At 37.7% G+C, this 18911-nt stretch overlaps 2 protein-coding genes across 5 annotated transcripts in view; both read left to right on the forward strand.

The window, feature by feature from the left end:
* cct6a (chaperonin containing TCP1, subunit 6A (zeta 1)) overlaps window positions 1–18911 on the forward strand; it is a 679017-nt gene that overhangs the window by 652279 nt on the left and 7827 nt on the right. The window lies entirely within an intron of this gene.
* The window catches only part of elna (elastin a), an 81976-nt gene continuing 76790 nt past the window's right edge, over window positions 13726–18911 (forward strand). For 3 of the 4 annotated variants that reach the window (XM_051930726.1, XM_051930727.1, XM_051930728.1), the window contains exon 1: window positions 13730–14040. In XM_051930726.1, the coding sequence (XP_051786686.1) occupies window positions 13965–14040 (76 nt within the window). In that variant the 5' untranslated portion in view covers window positions 13730–13964. Of the gene's footprint in view, window positions 14041–18911 lie in introns of all 4 variants that reach the window. The other variant, XM_051930729.1, reaches the window with a different exon arrangement.

Below are 18911 nucleotides of genomic sequence, written 5' to 3' on the forward strand. Positions count from 1 at the left end.
TACTTCCGGGTGGGCTATAAAGGGAGCCAGCAGCCACCACTCTGGGAACCAGCCAGGAGAAGGAGGACAACGCTTGCCGGGAGGAGTGGTGGTGAAGACCAGTGTGCTTTGTGTTTGCTTTTGGTGACTTGTCTGTACTTATGGGACTGTGCTGTGGCTGAGGGGCACGGGGAAGACATGTCAGCTGAAGAAAAATAAATATTTTGTTTTGTTTTACGTTTGCCTCCGTGTCTATCTGTGTCGGGTCGGGCACCAATATAGCGTCTTGTTTCACTATTAATACAAAGTCAATTAAAAAAACTCATCAATGATCCGCTTTAGGTGTATTGTCTGGAAGTTCCTCTGTTTGTTATTTTGGTTCACTTATGCTGCATAACTATGGTCAACTATAGGCATGTGGAAGAATGCAAGGTAAATTAGCTTATAGTGCCCCATGAGTATAGTTTTATCAGCATGTGGACAGCTGCTTTAAGCAAAATGAGACTTCTGTGTAGCTGCTTTATAGTGCCCCCATGTGTACAGTTTATCCACTTGTTGGACAGCTCACTCAAGCAGAGAGACTTACTACTTGGGCATAAGCAGTCCAAATGGTGTCTTCAGATCTGAGCGTTACTCAACACCAGTGCCATTTAGCAAAGCAGCGTGCCTGTTTTGTTAAAGATGTTCCTTCTATCCCCTTTAACCCCCCTGTTGTGAATATGACAAGTCACCCGCACTGGGTGGTCACTATACCTTGGCTGAACCAATATTAACCTCACTTGCAAATAAAGCAAAATTAATAAACACAGTAAAACCAATAGTAACAAAAAGTAGGACATGCATTTAAAAGAGTATTTTAAGGAAGATTTCTGTAAGGTTACAGATGATGACAAGAAGTCTATTCAAGCCTGGGTGCATAGCCACTTAAAAGTTTTTTCAGTCTGAGGAGGCCTTTTATCTGCCACTTTCAATGAGAATGCAAACATCTTGTATGATTGATGGATTGATGGTGAAGATCTTCTCTTGTTGCTCTTGTGTTTTTTTTTTTCTGTGCATCATGTATCCCAAACTTAAAATGCCCCTTTCCACATTGAATTAACATTGATTACAAAAATAATTAATAATCCTAAGGCCACTGTCAAGTTACATTACAAATGTGTATTCTTTTCCAGCCTGATGCTAGTCTTAATTTCTCCTGGCTAATAAAAGGTTGTTTTTTAGAAGTTTCTAACAGTTCAAAGTTCAAATAAATACAGAGTTTACACTGTTATCAGTTAAAAGAAGCAAAGTATGAATAAAAGATTTCAACATGTTAAACAGTAGCTCCTTGAGCACTTATCTAGTGGTAGTTAATCAGTCTTAGTTTTTATGGTGGATTGTTTTGAACTTTTTCAGTGTAGTATGTTGTTAATCAGCCTTTCAATTTTGTTAAAGTTCTTACTTCATATATTTTTAAACTCACAGTTCATTGTAGAGAATTTGAGACTTTATTAAAACAATCTTCAGTATGGCCTGTTTCCATCACCATATACCAGGTCACACCTACTCCGGCAATGATCTATCAGTTCACACCAAGTCATAGTGGATAACACTTAGCTATTAGCTATTAAATCAGCTCACATCACACTTAGGGGTACATTATATTTCTCATACAAAATTTTATCTGTTTAATCAGTCCTAGTAAGTCATATTAAGGGATGTAATCAGTGAAATGCCAAACAAAAGTGCTAGGTGTTTACCATAATTTATACTGAGTAATTCTAGAATGTTCTTGTCCCCTGTATTTTCATAATGAGATCATTCTTGTATTTTTTTGTTTGATAAATATATTGTCTAAAAAATGCAAGCTGCTTTCAAATTAGCGATTTTTGGAAATATCATCAATGTTATCAGAATGACAAACATGTTAAGTAAAGAATTGTGGAGGAGATCACAGATGCGTGAGATGGTGTCTTGCGGCTACTTATACAATTGATCCTCCATTTTACTGGAAGTATTCTGTTGCTAAGTAGTGTCTAATAAGATGAAGACCTTGGAAGTGTACTAATAGTATGACCCAATAAATACTAGTTTGATTATCAATGGCTGTCCAGTTTAACTGAAGGATAAGGCAGGGACAAATATAGAAGCATACTTAGCTCACTTAATGGATATCAATCTGTACTCCCAACCACTACTGTAAGCCAAGACCTGATTAATTCCAGCTATAGGTTCAAAATGAAATTTGAATCATATCAAAAGCTGATTAATCAAATTATGTAAAGGAAGTGTTGAAGCTGTACTAAATAATCACACAGAACAGAAGTTGTGGGTTTTCCTGCGTATTAGAAAGCTTGTTTCTTTGTTTAAAACATTTCCATCATCACACTACCCTGCACATAATAGGCTTCTGTGGTTCATATTCTTTCTACCCTGCAGCCTTGAACAAAATCCTTATACAGACAAGAAGAACCTGCACCAAATCTGTTTCTGCTTACCAAAACATTGTGGGCTACCACGCAATCCTGCATAAGAAATTGGAACAAGGAATTGGCAATGTCATAATGCCCTACATAGAACCAGCTGCTCTGAAAAAGAGACTTGGCACTGTGTCACTGCACTGCACAATGTTGCTGCTGTGGAGCAGGGACTTGTCTGTGCAGTGTGTCTATTTCTAAATCTGCATCTCACTTTAATATAATAGGGCTTATGCACCACCCAGTTGCCCCAAGAAGAGTCACATGTGAAACTATGTGCCACAATGGTTCTAGTGTTGGACTTGATACTATTGTGTTTTTCTGTAAAGGACCTGCTTCCTCTAAGAGACACATGCTAAAGCCTGAGAAATCCACAGAGTGCTCATGTGAAACATGTTTCACTCTGCATTCCACAAACATTCTGAAATTATTATTACAATCCTGATGTCACTGTTTGGCTCTGGCCAAGTATTTTTTGGAACATAATTTGCTTTTAAAAAACAACTATGTAAGAAAAAGTCCTTGCTAGACAGGTTGTGGGTGAGGAATGCAGATAGAGGGAGAGAAGACTATGCAGTCTAGGAAGGGAATGCTTATGATCTGATTCAGGACCACTGAAACTGTATTTGTAGATACTTCACATATGACAGGTAATAGAAAATAATTAATTAGGCTTTATCTGACATTTGGCCTCCCATGCTCCACCACATTACTGCTGTCTGTTAAGGGAGGGTGGTGGAGCTGATTAATTTGAACTAGACAGTGCAGAGTTTTGCGTCTAAAATTTACATGCTGTTAGAGAGCATCAGTGTCTGGCAAATAAATCCATCTAGCATGCCACCCAGCAGGATAAGGTTAAATGTCATTATTTCTTAGGGGTAGGTGAGATCAGTGCTGGATAACAAGAATGCAGACTACATATCTAAGAGGCAGGAAGGTATGTTCATTTGATATGAGTTACTGTGGAATAACAGTTCACAATCGACATACACACTCACTTATAAAGGGCATTTACCTGCAGTTTTGTTGAGTGAAAACTTGGAGAATGCCCATGTGAAAGTGAGAAGAATGTGCAAACTTTACCCACATAGTAATCAAAATCTCTGAACCGCAAGCCCTAGGGCATTAGGACCACCACATATTAAGTTACAATGTATGTCTTTGACCTGGTAAAGGGCATGATAACTGACCAAGCAATGCAGATTAGACCTTCCTTTTCCCAGAAGTATCTCCATTTCTGTCCGGAGCAGTGAAGAGAGATCACCCATGTACCCTCAATGGGATTCCTGACTCGATGCTTTAAGTACTACAGATGTCACCTTTCACTGCAAAGCATAATAGAGGCTTTCATAAAGGTCCACAAAGTGAGCTCCATAACCATGAGAAGGAGTCTGTGATCTCATTTATTTTCTGTTGAATGTTCATGACTGAATGTGAGAATGAGGATGTATCCATCAATCACTTAAATTTGGAAACTACTTCTTCCATTTTAGATGGACTATGGCTTCAAGGCAGGTATCAAGCCTGCATTGGCTTGAATGGAAAGGGATATTCACAGAAACATTAACACTTATAGAAGGCACGTTTAGAGTTAAAAATATAAACATTATTTTGATATGGGCAGTGGAAGAATAAACAAATTAAACTAATGAATAACAATGATTATGCTAGGAAATAAATCAAGATCTCTGGAGCTGTGAGGTAGCATGGCATCATTTATATTTTTGTGATGGTGTACCCAGTTAGGAGGACCTCCACAAAAATGGCTCAAGTTGTGGGATTGTTGCCTAGAAAACATAATAGTAAGAAAAAAGGAAGAGAAAGCACTGCTGTATGCCAGTTTGAGGTAATTAAAAATATTGAGGGAAGTAGATCCTACCCAAAAGCACCAGACCAAGAAATAGAAAGGTACCTTATCCAGACTTGCTTATTCCAATATGAGGTTGCAGTGGAGCAAAGCCTTTCCTAGTAGTGCTAAAAGACAGAAACCAACCCAGGTTCACAAGGCATATATTCACACACCCCTGTCTATGTCTCTTTTTCATTTTGATTCCTTGGTTTTCATTGCCTTCCTGATGGTCTTTTTTGGCTGTGACCTAGATTTTACTTTTTGACTATGATTTTTGCCTTACGTTGCTGTCTTCTGGTCAGTTCAGGCGCTTACATTAACCCTTCAACACGTCTGCGTCACAGTAAGTGGTCCTTTTGAGTAGTTTCTGAATATTTCCTGATATTTTTTGACAAAGACCAATAATTGTTTGTAAGCACTTGCTCTAAAGAAGGCTCTTGACTGTGGGCTTCTTCAGATTGCTGCTTTAATCGAATAGAAAGCTGCATAACATTTTTATATCAACCAAGATCTCTTTTCCTCAGAGACAGTTATGAATGTTGAGTGCATGTTCTGACTGTTCACTTTCCGGTACTGATGTTAATGGGCTGGACAAAGTATAGTTGTAGTCATTTTGAGAGACATAATAAGGTGAACTGAGTCTAACATGAAAGCTGTGTTCTTTAGGTATTGTTTGGAATCGTGTTAAACTAAGTATCCATATTACTAAACGAGAATGGTAAACCGGATATGGACGCAGGGACATGGGCCGTGGACGCAAAAGACGTAGTGCGCAGGCGCCACACAAAGCCCCCCTCCAAGCAACGGAAAATAAGAAATGAGGCGCCGCGCCCATAGCACACAAAAAAAAGGAGTCAGACGCAGGCGCCACACAAACCCATGGCACACAGCGCCACACGAAGCCCATAGCACACGAAACGGGACAGACTACGGACATAGCACACGAAACAGGACGTACACAAAAAGGAGGATTCAGACCCACGACACACAAAGCCCCCCTCCACTAACAGAAATAAATAATGAGGCAACGCGCCCCTAGCACACAAAAACAAGGAGTCACACGCAAGCGCCACACAAAGCCCATAGCACACGAAACGGGACAGACTACGGATTTCACACACTAACATAAATAAGAAATGAGACACAAAGCACCCCTCCACTAACAGAAATAAGAAATGAGGCAACGCGCCCATATCACACAAAAAAGAGGAGTCAGACACACACCCCAAAGTGAAACGGGACAGACTACGGACTCCACACATGGTCACCCATCGAGCCCGAGATTGAGGCTCAAAAACGGAAGAGCAACCAAAAACGAACACTCGAGATCATACAAAAACCCAACACATACGGACAACACAACATATTTGAATCAGATTATCCCCGCCTAACAGTGAAACGGGCCAGTCACTTACTCAACACCATTGATAAACTTCTACAAACGTTGATGAATAATAATATTCCCTTTGGGGTAAAGGTACTTTTATTAGGAGGAGATTTTAGACAGTGCTTAGCTATTGTTCCAAATGCCATGCGCTCAGCTATTGTTCAGTCCACCTTAAAATACGCGGACATTTAGCATTGCTTTCAAAAGATACAATTGGTACAAAACATGCGATGTCCAGATCCAGAATATAACAATTGGTTATTACAACTGGGAGATGGGACACTCACCAATACAGATGGACTTCACCCAGATATTATTACAATTCCTCAAACCTTTATCTGCGACGACTTAGTTACGGAGATATTTGGAACAACAATCTCATTAGACCAAATACCCCTTTTAACACAACGGACTATATTATGTCCGAAAAATATTAATGTTGATCACATAAATAACCAAGTCATTGCATTACTCCCTGGAGAGGCACAGCTCTTTCTAAGCTCTGACAAAGTTGACTCTGATGACGACAATGACCATCTTAATTTCCCCTTACAATATTTGAACACTATTAACCCAGCCAGATTACCACAACACAATCTTAACCTTAATATCGGAACAATAATCATGATATTAAGAAACCTTAACACTAAACAAGGTTTATGCAATGGTACACGTTTAGTCGTCAACACCATGACACACAATGTTATTGAAGCAAAAGTTCTTACAGGATCACATGCTAACAATACTGTTCTGATTCCTAGAATTGACCTTCCAAGTTCTGACCTAGAATTACCTTTTACACTTAAACGGCAACAGTTCCCCATTAAACCTGCATTTGCCATGACCATCAACAAATCACAAGGACAAACCATGTACAAGGTTGGCATCTACCTCTCTGAGCCCGTTTTTGGACATGGACAACTTTATGTGGCCTTCTCACGAGTTCGACGTTCATCTGACGTTATAGTTAAGGTTATAAATGATCCATGCCAACGAAAACTCATTCAAGGACAATACACCATCTTTACTACTAATGTTGTGTACAAGGAAATTTTCCAATAAATCTTTACACTGTGCCATGCAGTTTATTCTTTGCTTCCTATATGCATCATCTACACCTTCACACTATGCTATATCTCATACATACATCATGCTATTTGTAATTACCCAACACCAGGGGTTGCAACGCGAGCGAAGCGAGCAGGGGGCGGAGCCCCCTAGTCATTTGACAGAGATGGAAGATGTGCAAGGTCTGATTCTACTGGGTAGGACATTCCTTTAATTATGTTTATTTTCTTGTTATCATACTGTGGGAAGCTGTGTGTCAGGAATGAGTTCTTTCCCAATCCTTTTTATACATGTTTTTTGCACAAGAAAGTTAGGGATGGGCTGTCATTTCAGTAATAAATACAGTACAATGCTCAAGTGAAGCCACTGTCTCAGACTCTCCGAGTCCCTCCATTATGGACAAGTCTTGCTACAAAACAGACCAAGATGGAAGAGACCAGAGGCAAAAATGCAGGTGTAAGGAAGGACTAAGCAGAGAAACCAAGCCCATTCCTGACACTGTATTTTATTGATCCTCAGATTGGTCCAGCCAGTGTTACACCTGGATAGCATGTGAAATATTAATTATTATTTTGTTTAGAGATCCCCAGACTCTGGAATGGTTTATCTACCTTTACTCATTTTCAGGAATTGGTCTCAAAGACTGATATTCAGTAATCATTTAGATATTATTGCTTTGGAAATTGGGGTGAAAGCTTTGCACGTTTATGTAGTTTTCTGTAATTCACTCATTACTGCAATGCGCTAAGTAGTCTGAACATCTGTTTCTGATGTGGCTCTGTAAGTGTGTCTTTATATTTGTCTGTCAACTGCAGTCTATATCTGTTACTTTAGTACAAGCACAGAAAGGTGTCTTGCATACCACCCTCCCAAGTGGCTGTTCCCATTATGGTTATTACGTAAACTGTGGATTGGCCAAAATCTTTACTGCTTTGTTCCAGTGGTGTCTGTATCCTGTTTTATCCCAGTCCAGTTTTATTGTATATACAGACATATAGGAATGTAACCCACTCCATTTGAGCCTTTTAAAGTAAGAGCTACAGAAAAAGCATGAGGCACTGACCCAAGAATTGCTGCAGTGGTGATGAAATGAAACTCATATTTCTAGAACACATCATTCTTCACGAATCTGCTCATAAGTATATTCCCTGGGTCTCTGACATTCATTAGATTAAAAAGGCCCTATGTTATCGTGTCAGCTTTGCACAAGCATCCCTTTGCTTTAAATGTCATGCCACAAAGAGCAAAGGTCCTGGCATTGATAAATATAAAGAAGATGAACAGAACTGTCATTATGAAGCAATGTTCCCTGAAAGTGTCACAGTTTGGTTTAAAGTTATTCTCCAAATGTGTCTCCAGCAGGACCGTACTTCAGGTTTCTTCCAGGCTTCATTATGTATGCCAGTGGTTTTCCACAACTGCTTGCAGTCGGATTGTATTAATTAAGAAGTTTTTCACTGGAATTACACAGAGTATTTGATATTCTGCAATATGTCAGTGATCTGGGCTTCTGTCAGACATCTTTAAACACAATCTTTACACTTACAAAGGTAACATCATGTGAAAAAAGTCATTTAACTGAAAGATCTGAACAGTACCTAACAGTCTACTTTTAAAAAAAAACAGAATGTTCTTTGAACTTTTCTTGTAGTATCAGCTGCCCACATGCAATAGCTGTCAAGTTCTGTAGCTAATGAAACAAGTTTTTAATTTTAAATAATATTTATTTATTTTATTAAATTTTTCTGGTAAGCTATTGTAGTGCTGCGGTTACAATTATATAATTTCTGGCTGTTGACTTCATATTTGCTCTTGTAAAAATGGGTTGTAAACCCCACATTTTCAGATTTTTTTTTCAATAAAGGTGGGCTTTTTTGTGAGGTTATCCTTTGCATTTTTTGGAGGTTTCTTTCTTTATGTATTCTTTCTGAATATTCCATTTCCTTGTTTTGTTTTCATATTTCTTGTTACAATTCATGCATTCTTTTGTTAAGTTAGGTAGGCCGCTGAGCACATATGGGTAGGTGGGTTATAAAAACCCTTGTGTGTTTTAGAATAAAAACAGATATAACTCCTTTACTCAAAGCTATAGCAGAACCAGATAGGTCTGCACCATTAGCTGTTTCTTTTAAAATAAAACATCCCTGTCACTGCAACTGCAAGTAGACTCAATAGCATATTTTGTTCTTTAGGAAACATTTTGTTTTCTTTCGTAACCATAACAATTAGTGATGAGTGAACCATGGGGAGTACTGCAAAATCACAGAAATATCTGGGTATTTTGCTGAAGTTGGTAAAATGTATTGAAGTCAATGGGGAAGGAGGAACTGAATTACTTTTAGTGGCTTATAATAGTGTAATGGTGTTTTAAAGTATCTGCCAACTATTTTGGACTATTTATTGTGGCCAAAAATGTGACCAAATTGTGTGGAAGCAGTGCTAACCACTGCACTACCATGCCTCAAACAACAAAAGACACAGACACAACAATACCACAAACAAAATGCAATAAACGGCCACAAACTAGCAAAGTGTGAGACTGGCTTGTTCCTATGTTTTTAAGTCACAGCACTTTCGTTTTTGTTTCCAATTTCTTTGCACATGTTTTGCACTTTTTTCTACCATGAAGAAGACAGAAATGTCTTGCAAACAGTAATAAGCCTTTCGTTATTATTATTACCCTGTGACATTTGTTTTCTTTCTCAGGGAGTGGGAGGGCTCCTTTAATGTTTGTTTTGAATTGTAGCCCTAGCACATGGCTAATTATGCATGCAAATTAGCCAAGCAGTACTGTGTCAGTATTATATATCCATTGGCAGTATTTATAATATTCTCACTAAGGTCAGCTAATATACCCCTCAAATGCAAATACTGCAAGGTTTTTTTTTTGTTTTTTGTTTTTATTTTGCAGGATGAAAGTCTAGAGTTCTATGCTCAGCAATGATCTTACATTAAGCATACATGAAAGTTATGAGCATGGTTGCCACAACTTTGTGATGTCACTCTAGCCTTACAAAGTATTGTGGGGTGATGGGAAAAATGTTCAACTAATCCAGCTGTAAGGTGATTTCACAGAAAAATCTGGCAAACAAGGTCTCGGGTAAATACACAGGGCATTGGCTACAAAAAACACTTTGTCAAATTTCACTAATCAACACTAGTAACAATAAACAATATATCAGTTATTTTAATTTTCACCTAGTTCTTGTCTATCTGTGCCTTGACAGTTTTCTGAGTGATGTTAGCTCCCAGTTACACCTTTGTTTTAACTTCTGTTGATCCTAAATACTTATTTTGGTTCCAGTTAATTAATTTTCCAATATCAGATTTAGTAGTAGTAAGTTCTAGGTATCATATGCTTTACTATCTCTCATATGTTTCCCACTTGATATGATCAGCATGTCCCTTATTTTTCTGTTTATTTTGCACTTAAACCTTCAGTATTTTTTATAGTTCAGCCTCTTAAGGATAATGTTCCCACTTAATTCCACAATGTCATTTGGTCTTTATCTCTACTATGATTTCACCATTTTGTTTCAAAATTTAATCTTTCCAATTATCTACAACTAATCAGCCCTTATTTATCTCAAATAAAAACTTGCACTTGCAAATGTCCAGAATGGGACTAGTCCACCACAAAAGATTGTATATTATGATCTTGACAGCATGATTTGGCCTTGGAGACAGGAGACAGGGGCCTGGATAAGTGTGATTAACCTCTCCCCTCCCCAGTGTGAAAGTATGCTACACAGAAAAATGTCCCAAGGGTGTTTCTACTGTTTGGAATTCATATATCCCATTAATGGTGGAGCTCCATGAAAAATCTCTTATTAAACAGTCAAGTAAATATTACAAAAGCTAAGACAGACTCTTCAGAAATGCATGTCTTTATTTTTAGGAAAAACAGTCTGGCCAAACATGTAAAGATTTCTTAATTTCTCGCGTCTGAGCAGAACTGCCATAAGAAGTTCTCATTCTTTGAGGATGAAGTCAAAAAAAGACTGTCAGGATCTAAATTGGGCTGTAGTTAGAGGGGTCTGGAAACCTGTTTCCGCTAGCAGACCTGTAGATTAGTTTGAAATCGCAAAAGTCAGTAAAGCCCACTTTTTATAATCACTCATGCTTTATCTTGGAGAATGACATTTTGCCTAATTTAGTGAAAAAAACACCTGACAGATGTTGTAGCATGTGTTGTAAACCAAGACAAGGTAATGGAGACAAGTTATTAACTGGTGGATGAATTTCTCTGATTGAATGGGCTGTAGAATTACTTTTCCCTTTGAGAGCACTGTGTAAATCCCTCACCGTGTGCTGGGTCCACAACAAAATGCTTTCCACCGCAAGATTTTTTAAAGGTCCACAGCTATCACTGATAACAATAGTTTCATTGGTGGGAACATTGAAGGCAAGGTGATAAGTGGTGGCAATGCGAGCAGCAGTTTGTTTCAGCCCTGTTTTTGAACCACTGGTCACCGGATATGCCAGCCCTGACATGCCTCATCCTTTGTGGTTCTTTTTGCCTTTGTTCATTCAACATTCCAGCTTGTCTATCTTTTTCGCGCTCTGCACTTTGTTTTTTAATGTTTTCTTTCATGATGTAATCGCTCCTCATACAAAGCAGAAATTAGGTACACAGAGTAAACACTGAGTACAAAGGACAAGAGAGAAAACTATCCTTAAAACTTAATGGGATCAGAACAATTTGAAATTAAAGGCTGATTTTTGAGCCAGTAGCACAAAGGAATCAAACCCAGTACCAGTATTAGTACCTCTGTAAGTGGAAAAGGTGATGAGAGTCAAAAGAAATACGATTACAGCATACCTTATGTAGTGGCATGGTTGCCCAGAAATGGTGGAAGCTGAAAGAGAAGAGAGGTCAGCTGATATCACCAGGAAATGCTCTGTTTACAGCGCTTAGAAACACTCTCTGTGCAGCCAATGCAAGGAGTTTTCCTATTAGCTCACACTGTAAGGAGACTGCTTCTAAACCAGATGTTGTAGGTTTGGAGCTGACCACTGGCAGCTCATTACAGTTCAAATCTGCAAACTGAGATGCTTCATGGTGTGAGTCTATGACAGTACAGCTTAACAGTGTCAGACCCAATTGATTCATTTCAAGATAACCAGCAGACTAGAGCCAATATAAGCTCATCTGGACACAACGTGAAGAAAGAACAATGAACTGAATTACAAAATTCCAGAACATGCAAGTATGCCATTTTGGACCAATGAGAGCCAAGTGACTCCATCCTTGATATAACACCATGGCCAATCTGAGTAAGGACCACAACAGCTGTATGCCAGGAACTGAAATGAACACTTGTTGAAGCTCTTCAGATTCCATTTTCATTTTTTTGTGCAATCAGTTGCTTTTTCTTAAATTTTTAATGTTTAATATCACAACCCAGTTCATCAAGAAGTGGTGTCAGCAAAGGGTAGGACAGATATTCCTTGTGTTTAATAAAGCAAACCCAGCATGCTGATTCACATTTGGGGTAACGTGTGGTGCTTCTGTCTATTTTCTATACCTGCTTAGGGTGTTATCTTAAACCTTTGATGTCCACTGCTCCTCTTAATCAATCTATGACAGTTCACATTCGTCCCAACATTGGGTAGCACTGTGATGCAGTGGTCAGGGTGGCTGCCTTGTAACTCCAGTGACTATAGTATAATAACCTGATTAGTATCTGTGTGGAGTCTGCAAATATGCATTGTATTAATATATATTTTCTTAGGATTTCTTTGTTCTTTCCTACATTCCAAAGAGGAGGATGTTAAATGGTTGATTTAAAATGGGTTTTTAAAGCACATTGTAGCCTTTCGTGGACTGGCACTCCATGTTCTGCCATGCACCTGTCATTTCAGAAATAGACTTCAACTCCTGCAATCACTACCTAAACAACTGAAAGATAGTTATTTTGCTTTATTTCTTTGTTGAAAGATAGGTAATTATTGTTTAAGTAGCAGAGCTAAGCAAAATCAACATTCAATTCAACAGCCAGAAAGTCAAATGGGACTAATGCATCAAACCAAAAGCCAAACCAGACTTAATATCAAGAAAACAGCCAAAGACTGATTTCAGCTCATAATCACAGTTGGTCTTACCACTGAGCAGTCCACTGTCTAACTAAGCCTTTCTTAATTTGCAACAAAAAAGGTAGACAAGTGAAGATATGACTGCATGCTGTGCTTTTGATCTTATTACATCCAAATTAGTAGCATCATACACTGGTGTTAGCATGCTTCTGTATAGTAACAGTGCTTATGTAATAGAAATGACCAGTCTGCCAAATGCCAAAAATGTCAAAGTGTACAGGAAAAATAACAAATAACTGTGAAAATGCATTATGGCACCCAAAGATTAATAAAAGTGACTTCATAAAATGGATGGATTGTGATGCAATCCTGAGTTATAAACTTGGATCTCCCTGGGATGGGATTTTTAATTAAGTTTGAGTTCTCCTCAGTGAAGAACTAGGAACAGGCCTGTGAAGAATAGTGGGAGGCTGAACTTTGGTCTCTTTTTCCCCTCTCTCTTTCTTCTTTACTTGTGAATGAAGAGCTGAATGAGTTTCCTATATTAGGATTGCTAGTGTGCAAGTCAGAATTTACTCCAAGCATGAGCCTTCTAATAGAATGTACTTGCAGCAAAGCCCTACTCTTCTACTGACTTATCAAGTGTCCATCAGCATGGACAGAGGGAGGTCAGGTGCACACAGACAGGACAGTTTTCATCTTCAGCCTCCATCTCTGATTGCACTGGCAGTAAAACCGCGTGTTTGAGACATTTTGGATTTTCTATTGGCTTCAAATCTAACGCAGACTTCTTCTTCAAAAATCTAATTGCCTTATCTGGCTTGTTTAGCTTCCTTTCCCTTCAAATTCATGCAGAAAGGTCTGGCAGACAGAACTGCCTGAAGAAGGGGGTGGAGTGAGGGAGGGGGCTATGTGAAAGGGGGGTCTTTTTTGGCAGTCGGTGCTGTTCTTTTGGCAGGAATGACCAGAATAAAAACAGCAACGGCAGACTAAAGGGAAAAAAAGTGCAATGAACCATAGAAGCAAGCGTCTTCGTCCTTTCTTAATTACGTAGCGTCCACTGTCTTTCAACTTGTGTTTTCCTTTTTTTTTTTTTTTTTTTTTTCCCTTTGTAAACTGGTGAGAGGTAATTAGCGAGCTGAGGATAAAACCAGCTGGTTGTAACAGGTCTGGGGCATTTAGTAACAAGATGGCAAGCAGAAAGGCAGCGTCCATCCTTCATGGATTCCTACTCTTGGCTCTGTACCGGCCCACACTGCAAGGAGGTATGTCCACAGCTGTGAGAAAGCAATGAGTGAGGGTGCAGTAGGTAGTTATTTAACTTTTACTGATGTTATTCTGTGATCCAGATGGTTCAAACTTTTGGTTACGTCAGGAAAAAATAAAAGGAAATAAGGAAATAAATTCCCTGAGTGCCGTTAAATTCAGAGTCAATAACATGAAAAATTAGAATGAAAGTGAAAATAATTTTGAAAAATTGTCTTCTCAATTTCGGTGTTAGAATGACTACTGAGTAGGACCAGTGACTGTTGCTCCTTTATTATATATAAATAATGTAAAAGTAGATTTAAAAGCCGTCTTTGATACAGGGCTATAATACATGTAGGAGAAACTTCACTACAGGAGCCAACTGGTTATCTTGTTGTTCCTTCCGACAACTAAGTACATTTTCTTGAGTCAGCAGCTCAGCTTTTACCACACAATGGGCATCAAATAAATAAACAACATTTCCTCAGGCATCAAAGTTTCTAAAATGTTTATGGTATATTACAAATTAGCTATATTCTCTAAAATATAGTGCATGTAATGACAATAATGCAGAATTTGCAAAAAATTTAAAATGATGTGAAATTGGTGTTATTTTCCAAATGTTCAAGGATCTTTAATATTGATGCACCTCTATGTGAAAATTTATGGGATTATATTATTGAGAAATACATTAAAATACATTAGTACTAGTTAGAGAGATAACAGGTTGCTCAAAAATTCAATTTTTAGAATTACTTTATAAATATATATATTCATTAGGTGCTTTGATACTGATGATAAACATCTAGGCTGCTAGAAAAATGCATTAGCAATCATGACATTGTTATATTCATCCATCCCCTTCTCCATTCATTTTCTGTTTCCACATTTCCATTACAAAGTTGCACAGATGCAAAGTTTGTGTGGAACACTTTGATAGAAACATTGCTGGATATATTAGGCATCAAGAACAAGAAGATACATTAAGTATCATAATGCCCTGGCATTAAGGTAGAAATTGAAAAATACACTTTATAAAGTTCAATAATACACATTGTGCCTTGATATTAAGTCAAAGTTTATAAAATACATTAGCTGGTGTGGCACTGATCTGTCATTTGCAAAATAGCCAAAAATACAGTACATTACAGGTCCAGAATTGTAAAGAAGTATATTGATGTTGATTTCAAGTTTGTGAAATACACTGTAATATAAATATTTAAAAAATATTAGTTGTTAAGAAATAAAGTGTTTGAAGTATACCATATTGTAAAGCTTGTAAGATTTGATTCAGTGTATTCAAAAACCTTTTAATCGATGTCATGACACTTTATTTAATGTTTTACAAAATATGGGAAAGCTTCCTTAATATAAAGTATGTAAAGCATGTTGGGTGTCATAACAACTATTAAAAATGTTAAAAATATATAAAATATGATTTATATAACATTTGAAAAATGCATAACATAAAGTTTCTGAAACGTATTTGGTGAAAATATAGTAATGAAGAACTTACAAAATATAGGAAAAATAGGCAGAGGTTCTTTCCATTGAAAAGAATGTTAGAGACACAGGGCTGCATAGTCCTCATCAGGTGTGACGCAGCCTTTCACTACCTTTGTCAGCTTCAGCGTATGTTCAGTGTTACAACACTGGTATCATGTTTATAAATTATGTTAGGTGGAATGAGATTGATCTTTAGTTGGTAAATACATCTTATTCTGAAGCTTATGGACTTTGTTTGGCATTATGGTGTTCATAAAAAAGCCATAAAATTGAGAAAATGCCATAACATTGATATAATATGTGAAATACAAACATATAATAAAATGTTTCATACTTACCTTTGGTGTCACAATAGGAAAATAAAGCTTTTAAATTACTCAAGGTGTTATGAAATTAAATTGAAATTCCTTTATGAAAGAGCTCTTAATATAAAACTTGTGAAATATACCTGGTATCTCAACTTTGATTGAAAGCCTTGCAAATCACATTAAGTGTGCATCAAATGTTGGTCTGACATTTGAGAAATACACTATAGTAACAAATATAATTAGCGCCATGACCGAAAAAGCCGTAAAATACATTTGGGTTTATAAAAAATGTCCAGTGTCATGACTGATGAAAATGTATTAGATAACATGAAAATGCAAAATACTAGTTCATGACTTACACGTGTTTCTAATAAAATATGACCCCTGCTTGGATCATTGAGTGTATAACACTGGTGGAGTGTTGCAGTGTTTCTGCATAAGTACTTTACAGCTCATACTGTACAAGTTAGTTGATGGCATTCTCATGACACTAATATATAACTGTACAAATGCTTTAGAACTTATTTTATATATATATTATCTTAATTTACTTTTGTATGTCATAAGAGTACTTAAAAACTAAAGGCTAATATACTTCATGTCGTGACATTTCTATTAAGGAATAGCTGCAGTAAATGACATTTTTATATCAAGTAACTTTCTATAATAAATGTGACACTAAAACAATAATATGTTGGTATTGTATTGATTCACATTTCCTGTGGAACATTGTTATATCTACATGTAATTTAAAAGAGCAATGTGTTTTAAGTTCCTTCCTCCACTGAGTTTATTGCTGCATTAATAGTCTTCATTCCCTTTCTTAAGCAGATACTAAACACAAATCCATTAAGGCCTCATACCTAAAGCATTTCAGGTGTTATTAAGTTAATATACAGCTTCTAAAATACTTCAGATGTCATGCCACTGATGCATAATTTCTAAAATACTTTAGGTTCTGTGACGCAGATGGAAAGATTCTAATGTGTTCCAGGTGTTGTTAAAACAAAATGGCACTTTATTTATGTTCTTAAATTGAAACAAAAAAGTGATTCAAATGGCTCATTGCATGCAAATTCTTTGAGGGACCAGACTAGCTTCTGTTGTATTCTGCTGTGGTTCATTCTGTGTGATCACTTGAAGCAATGTTAGAGTCAAAGGTTTGTAGCCAAAATCACTTGTATATTTATCTCTGTTGCAGAAAGTGGTGGATGGACATTATAAAGCCATGTGACAGGAACATATTGTGTTTCTCAAAATCACATTTAGCTGTCATAATTAAACCCAGAGACTCCTTCATCTGTTGCTCTGCATTACATCACCACTTGTCAGCTCCACAGTCCTCTAGATCCTCACTCCATACGTCCATATGGACATGGGTATATGTGTGTCTTGGGAGCATAACAGTAAAATACAGAGATGTACATAACCTTATCCTTGTCCAGTGTGTGTGCCACACATAAACCTAAAGGATGCCTTTTACTTCAGTATTCAAGTGAAAAGGATTTTCTGTGTAAATTGTATGCATCAAAGCAAAACCCTATGAGTAGTAAAGTTGGACAGAAACCTTCAAAGTGCTTTTTGTCACACTGACATGTCTGAGCCATGCCCATTCCCCTACTTTCAACACGCTAAATGATTTTGGCAGTGGTCTTCACTTGTGACTTGCTCTTGGCTCAAGCTCTCATTCTGAGTTGCCCAGCCACATCCATTATTGGGCAGTCATATGATAGGCCAGGAATGTGTATTTATAAGAGAGCATGTAGCCACATTTCAGTGGCCAGTTAGTGAGTGTTCTGAATCCTTGGACTCCCATGAGGACCTTTGCCTGTTGTTAAGTGTTACTGTTGACCCTTGTGTTTATATTTTGGTAATGTTCCTGCTTCATTATTTAGTCTCTGTTATACTGCTCTGAACTGACAATCTTCAGCCTATTCTTTTGCTCTAGTCTTGCCAGTTCCTTTAAATCATTTAAATATTTCAACTCACACATGTTAGAGGTGTGTCACTGATTGCTGTCTTTTCTTATTTCTTCAAACTACCTTTAGGTCAGTCAGATGTGTCCATCCAATCACCCTCCTGCAGGCTGTTCATGCTGGCCTTCTCATTTGTGTCTGAGCTTTAAGACAGCACAGGTGCTTCATGACTTTGGGAAAAGGCTAAACAGCATCACAGTAGTTATGAGGTTTGTTTAAAGTGTTTGGAAAAAAGTAAAAAGTAAATCAGTACTAAATTAGTAGTAGTAATTAGTAGGAGTAAATTAGTAGGAGTAAATTAGTAGGAGATAAGGCATTTTAGCTTGAAATGTCTGAGACTGATGGTTGTATTGTTCAGCAGCCATGTGCTAATATAAAGTATCACTTTGGTATCTCCATTCAGCCCAGTGAACTTAGAGTGTCTGCAACACATGTCTCTGCCTGCTGTGTATATCCTGTATTTTGAGGAAGAGAGTTCCACTGGGGGGGGTTCAGTACTTCAAAATAAATCTGAGGCCTGTAGCATCCTATAAACCTCTGGGACTTGCAGCTCCTATAACTGTCTGGTGGATCCCTATTTGATTCCTACCAGCAGGCTGTCAGGTTGCCTGCCATTAGACATCAGCTAGAAGACAACAGTTCCTTACCCCCTCCACTGTCACATACTGCAAGAACCTTTCCTACTGTACTTGGTTCACTTTGCATAGAAAGGACTTTCCATACTTTTCACGGCCCTGCAGCAATCTCTTCAGAAAACTCTCTAGGTCCATCCAGATGATTCTACACCCTGGCAGAGTTATTTTCAGGAAAGTTTGTCAGGACAGCAGTTACTTATCAGGAAGTCTACTTTCCGTACTGCATAACAGAGTTCCATATATAAGATTCTATAGGCTTCCTGTCAGACCCCTAACAGTAACACAAGGCAGAGTGTACCATCTCCAGAAGAATAGAGAGACTCTGCTTTTACAACTGGAGGACTCCTGGGGGCTCCCTTCTTGTCCTTGGCCACTTTTAGTGCTGTCTTTACTACTGTCAGCCTTTTGCCAGTCAAGCTACTCACTACATTGCATTAGTCTAACTAATGTAGCTTACTACAGC

This window comes from Erpetoichthys calabaricus, chromosome 8, assembly GCF_900747795.2.
Source record: "Erpetoichthys calabaricus chromosome 8, fErpCal1.3, whole genome shotgun sequence".
NCBI lineage: Eukaryota > Metazoa > Chordata > Cladistia > Polypteriformes > Polypteridae > Erpetoichthys > Erpetoichthys calabaricus.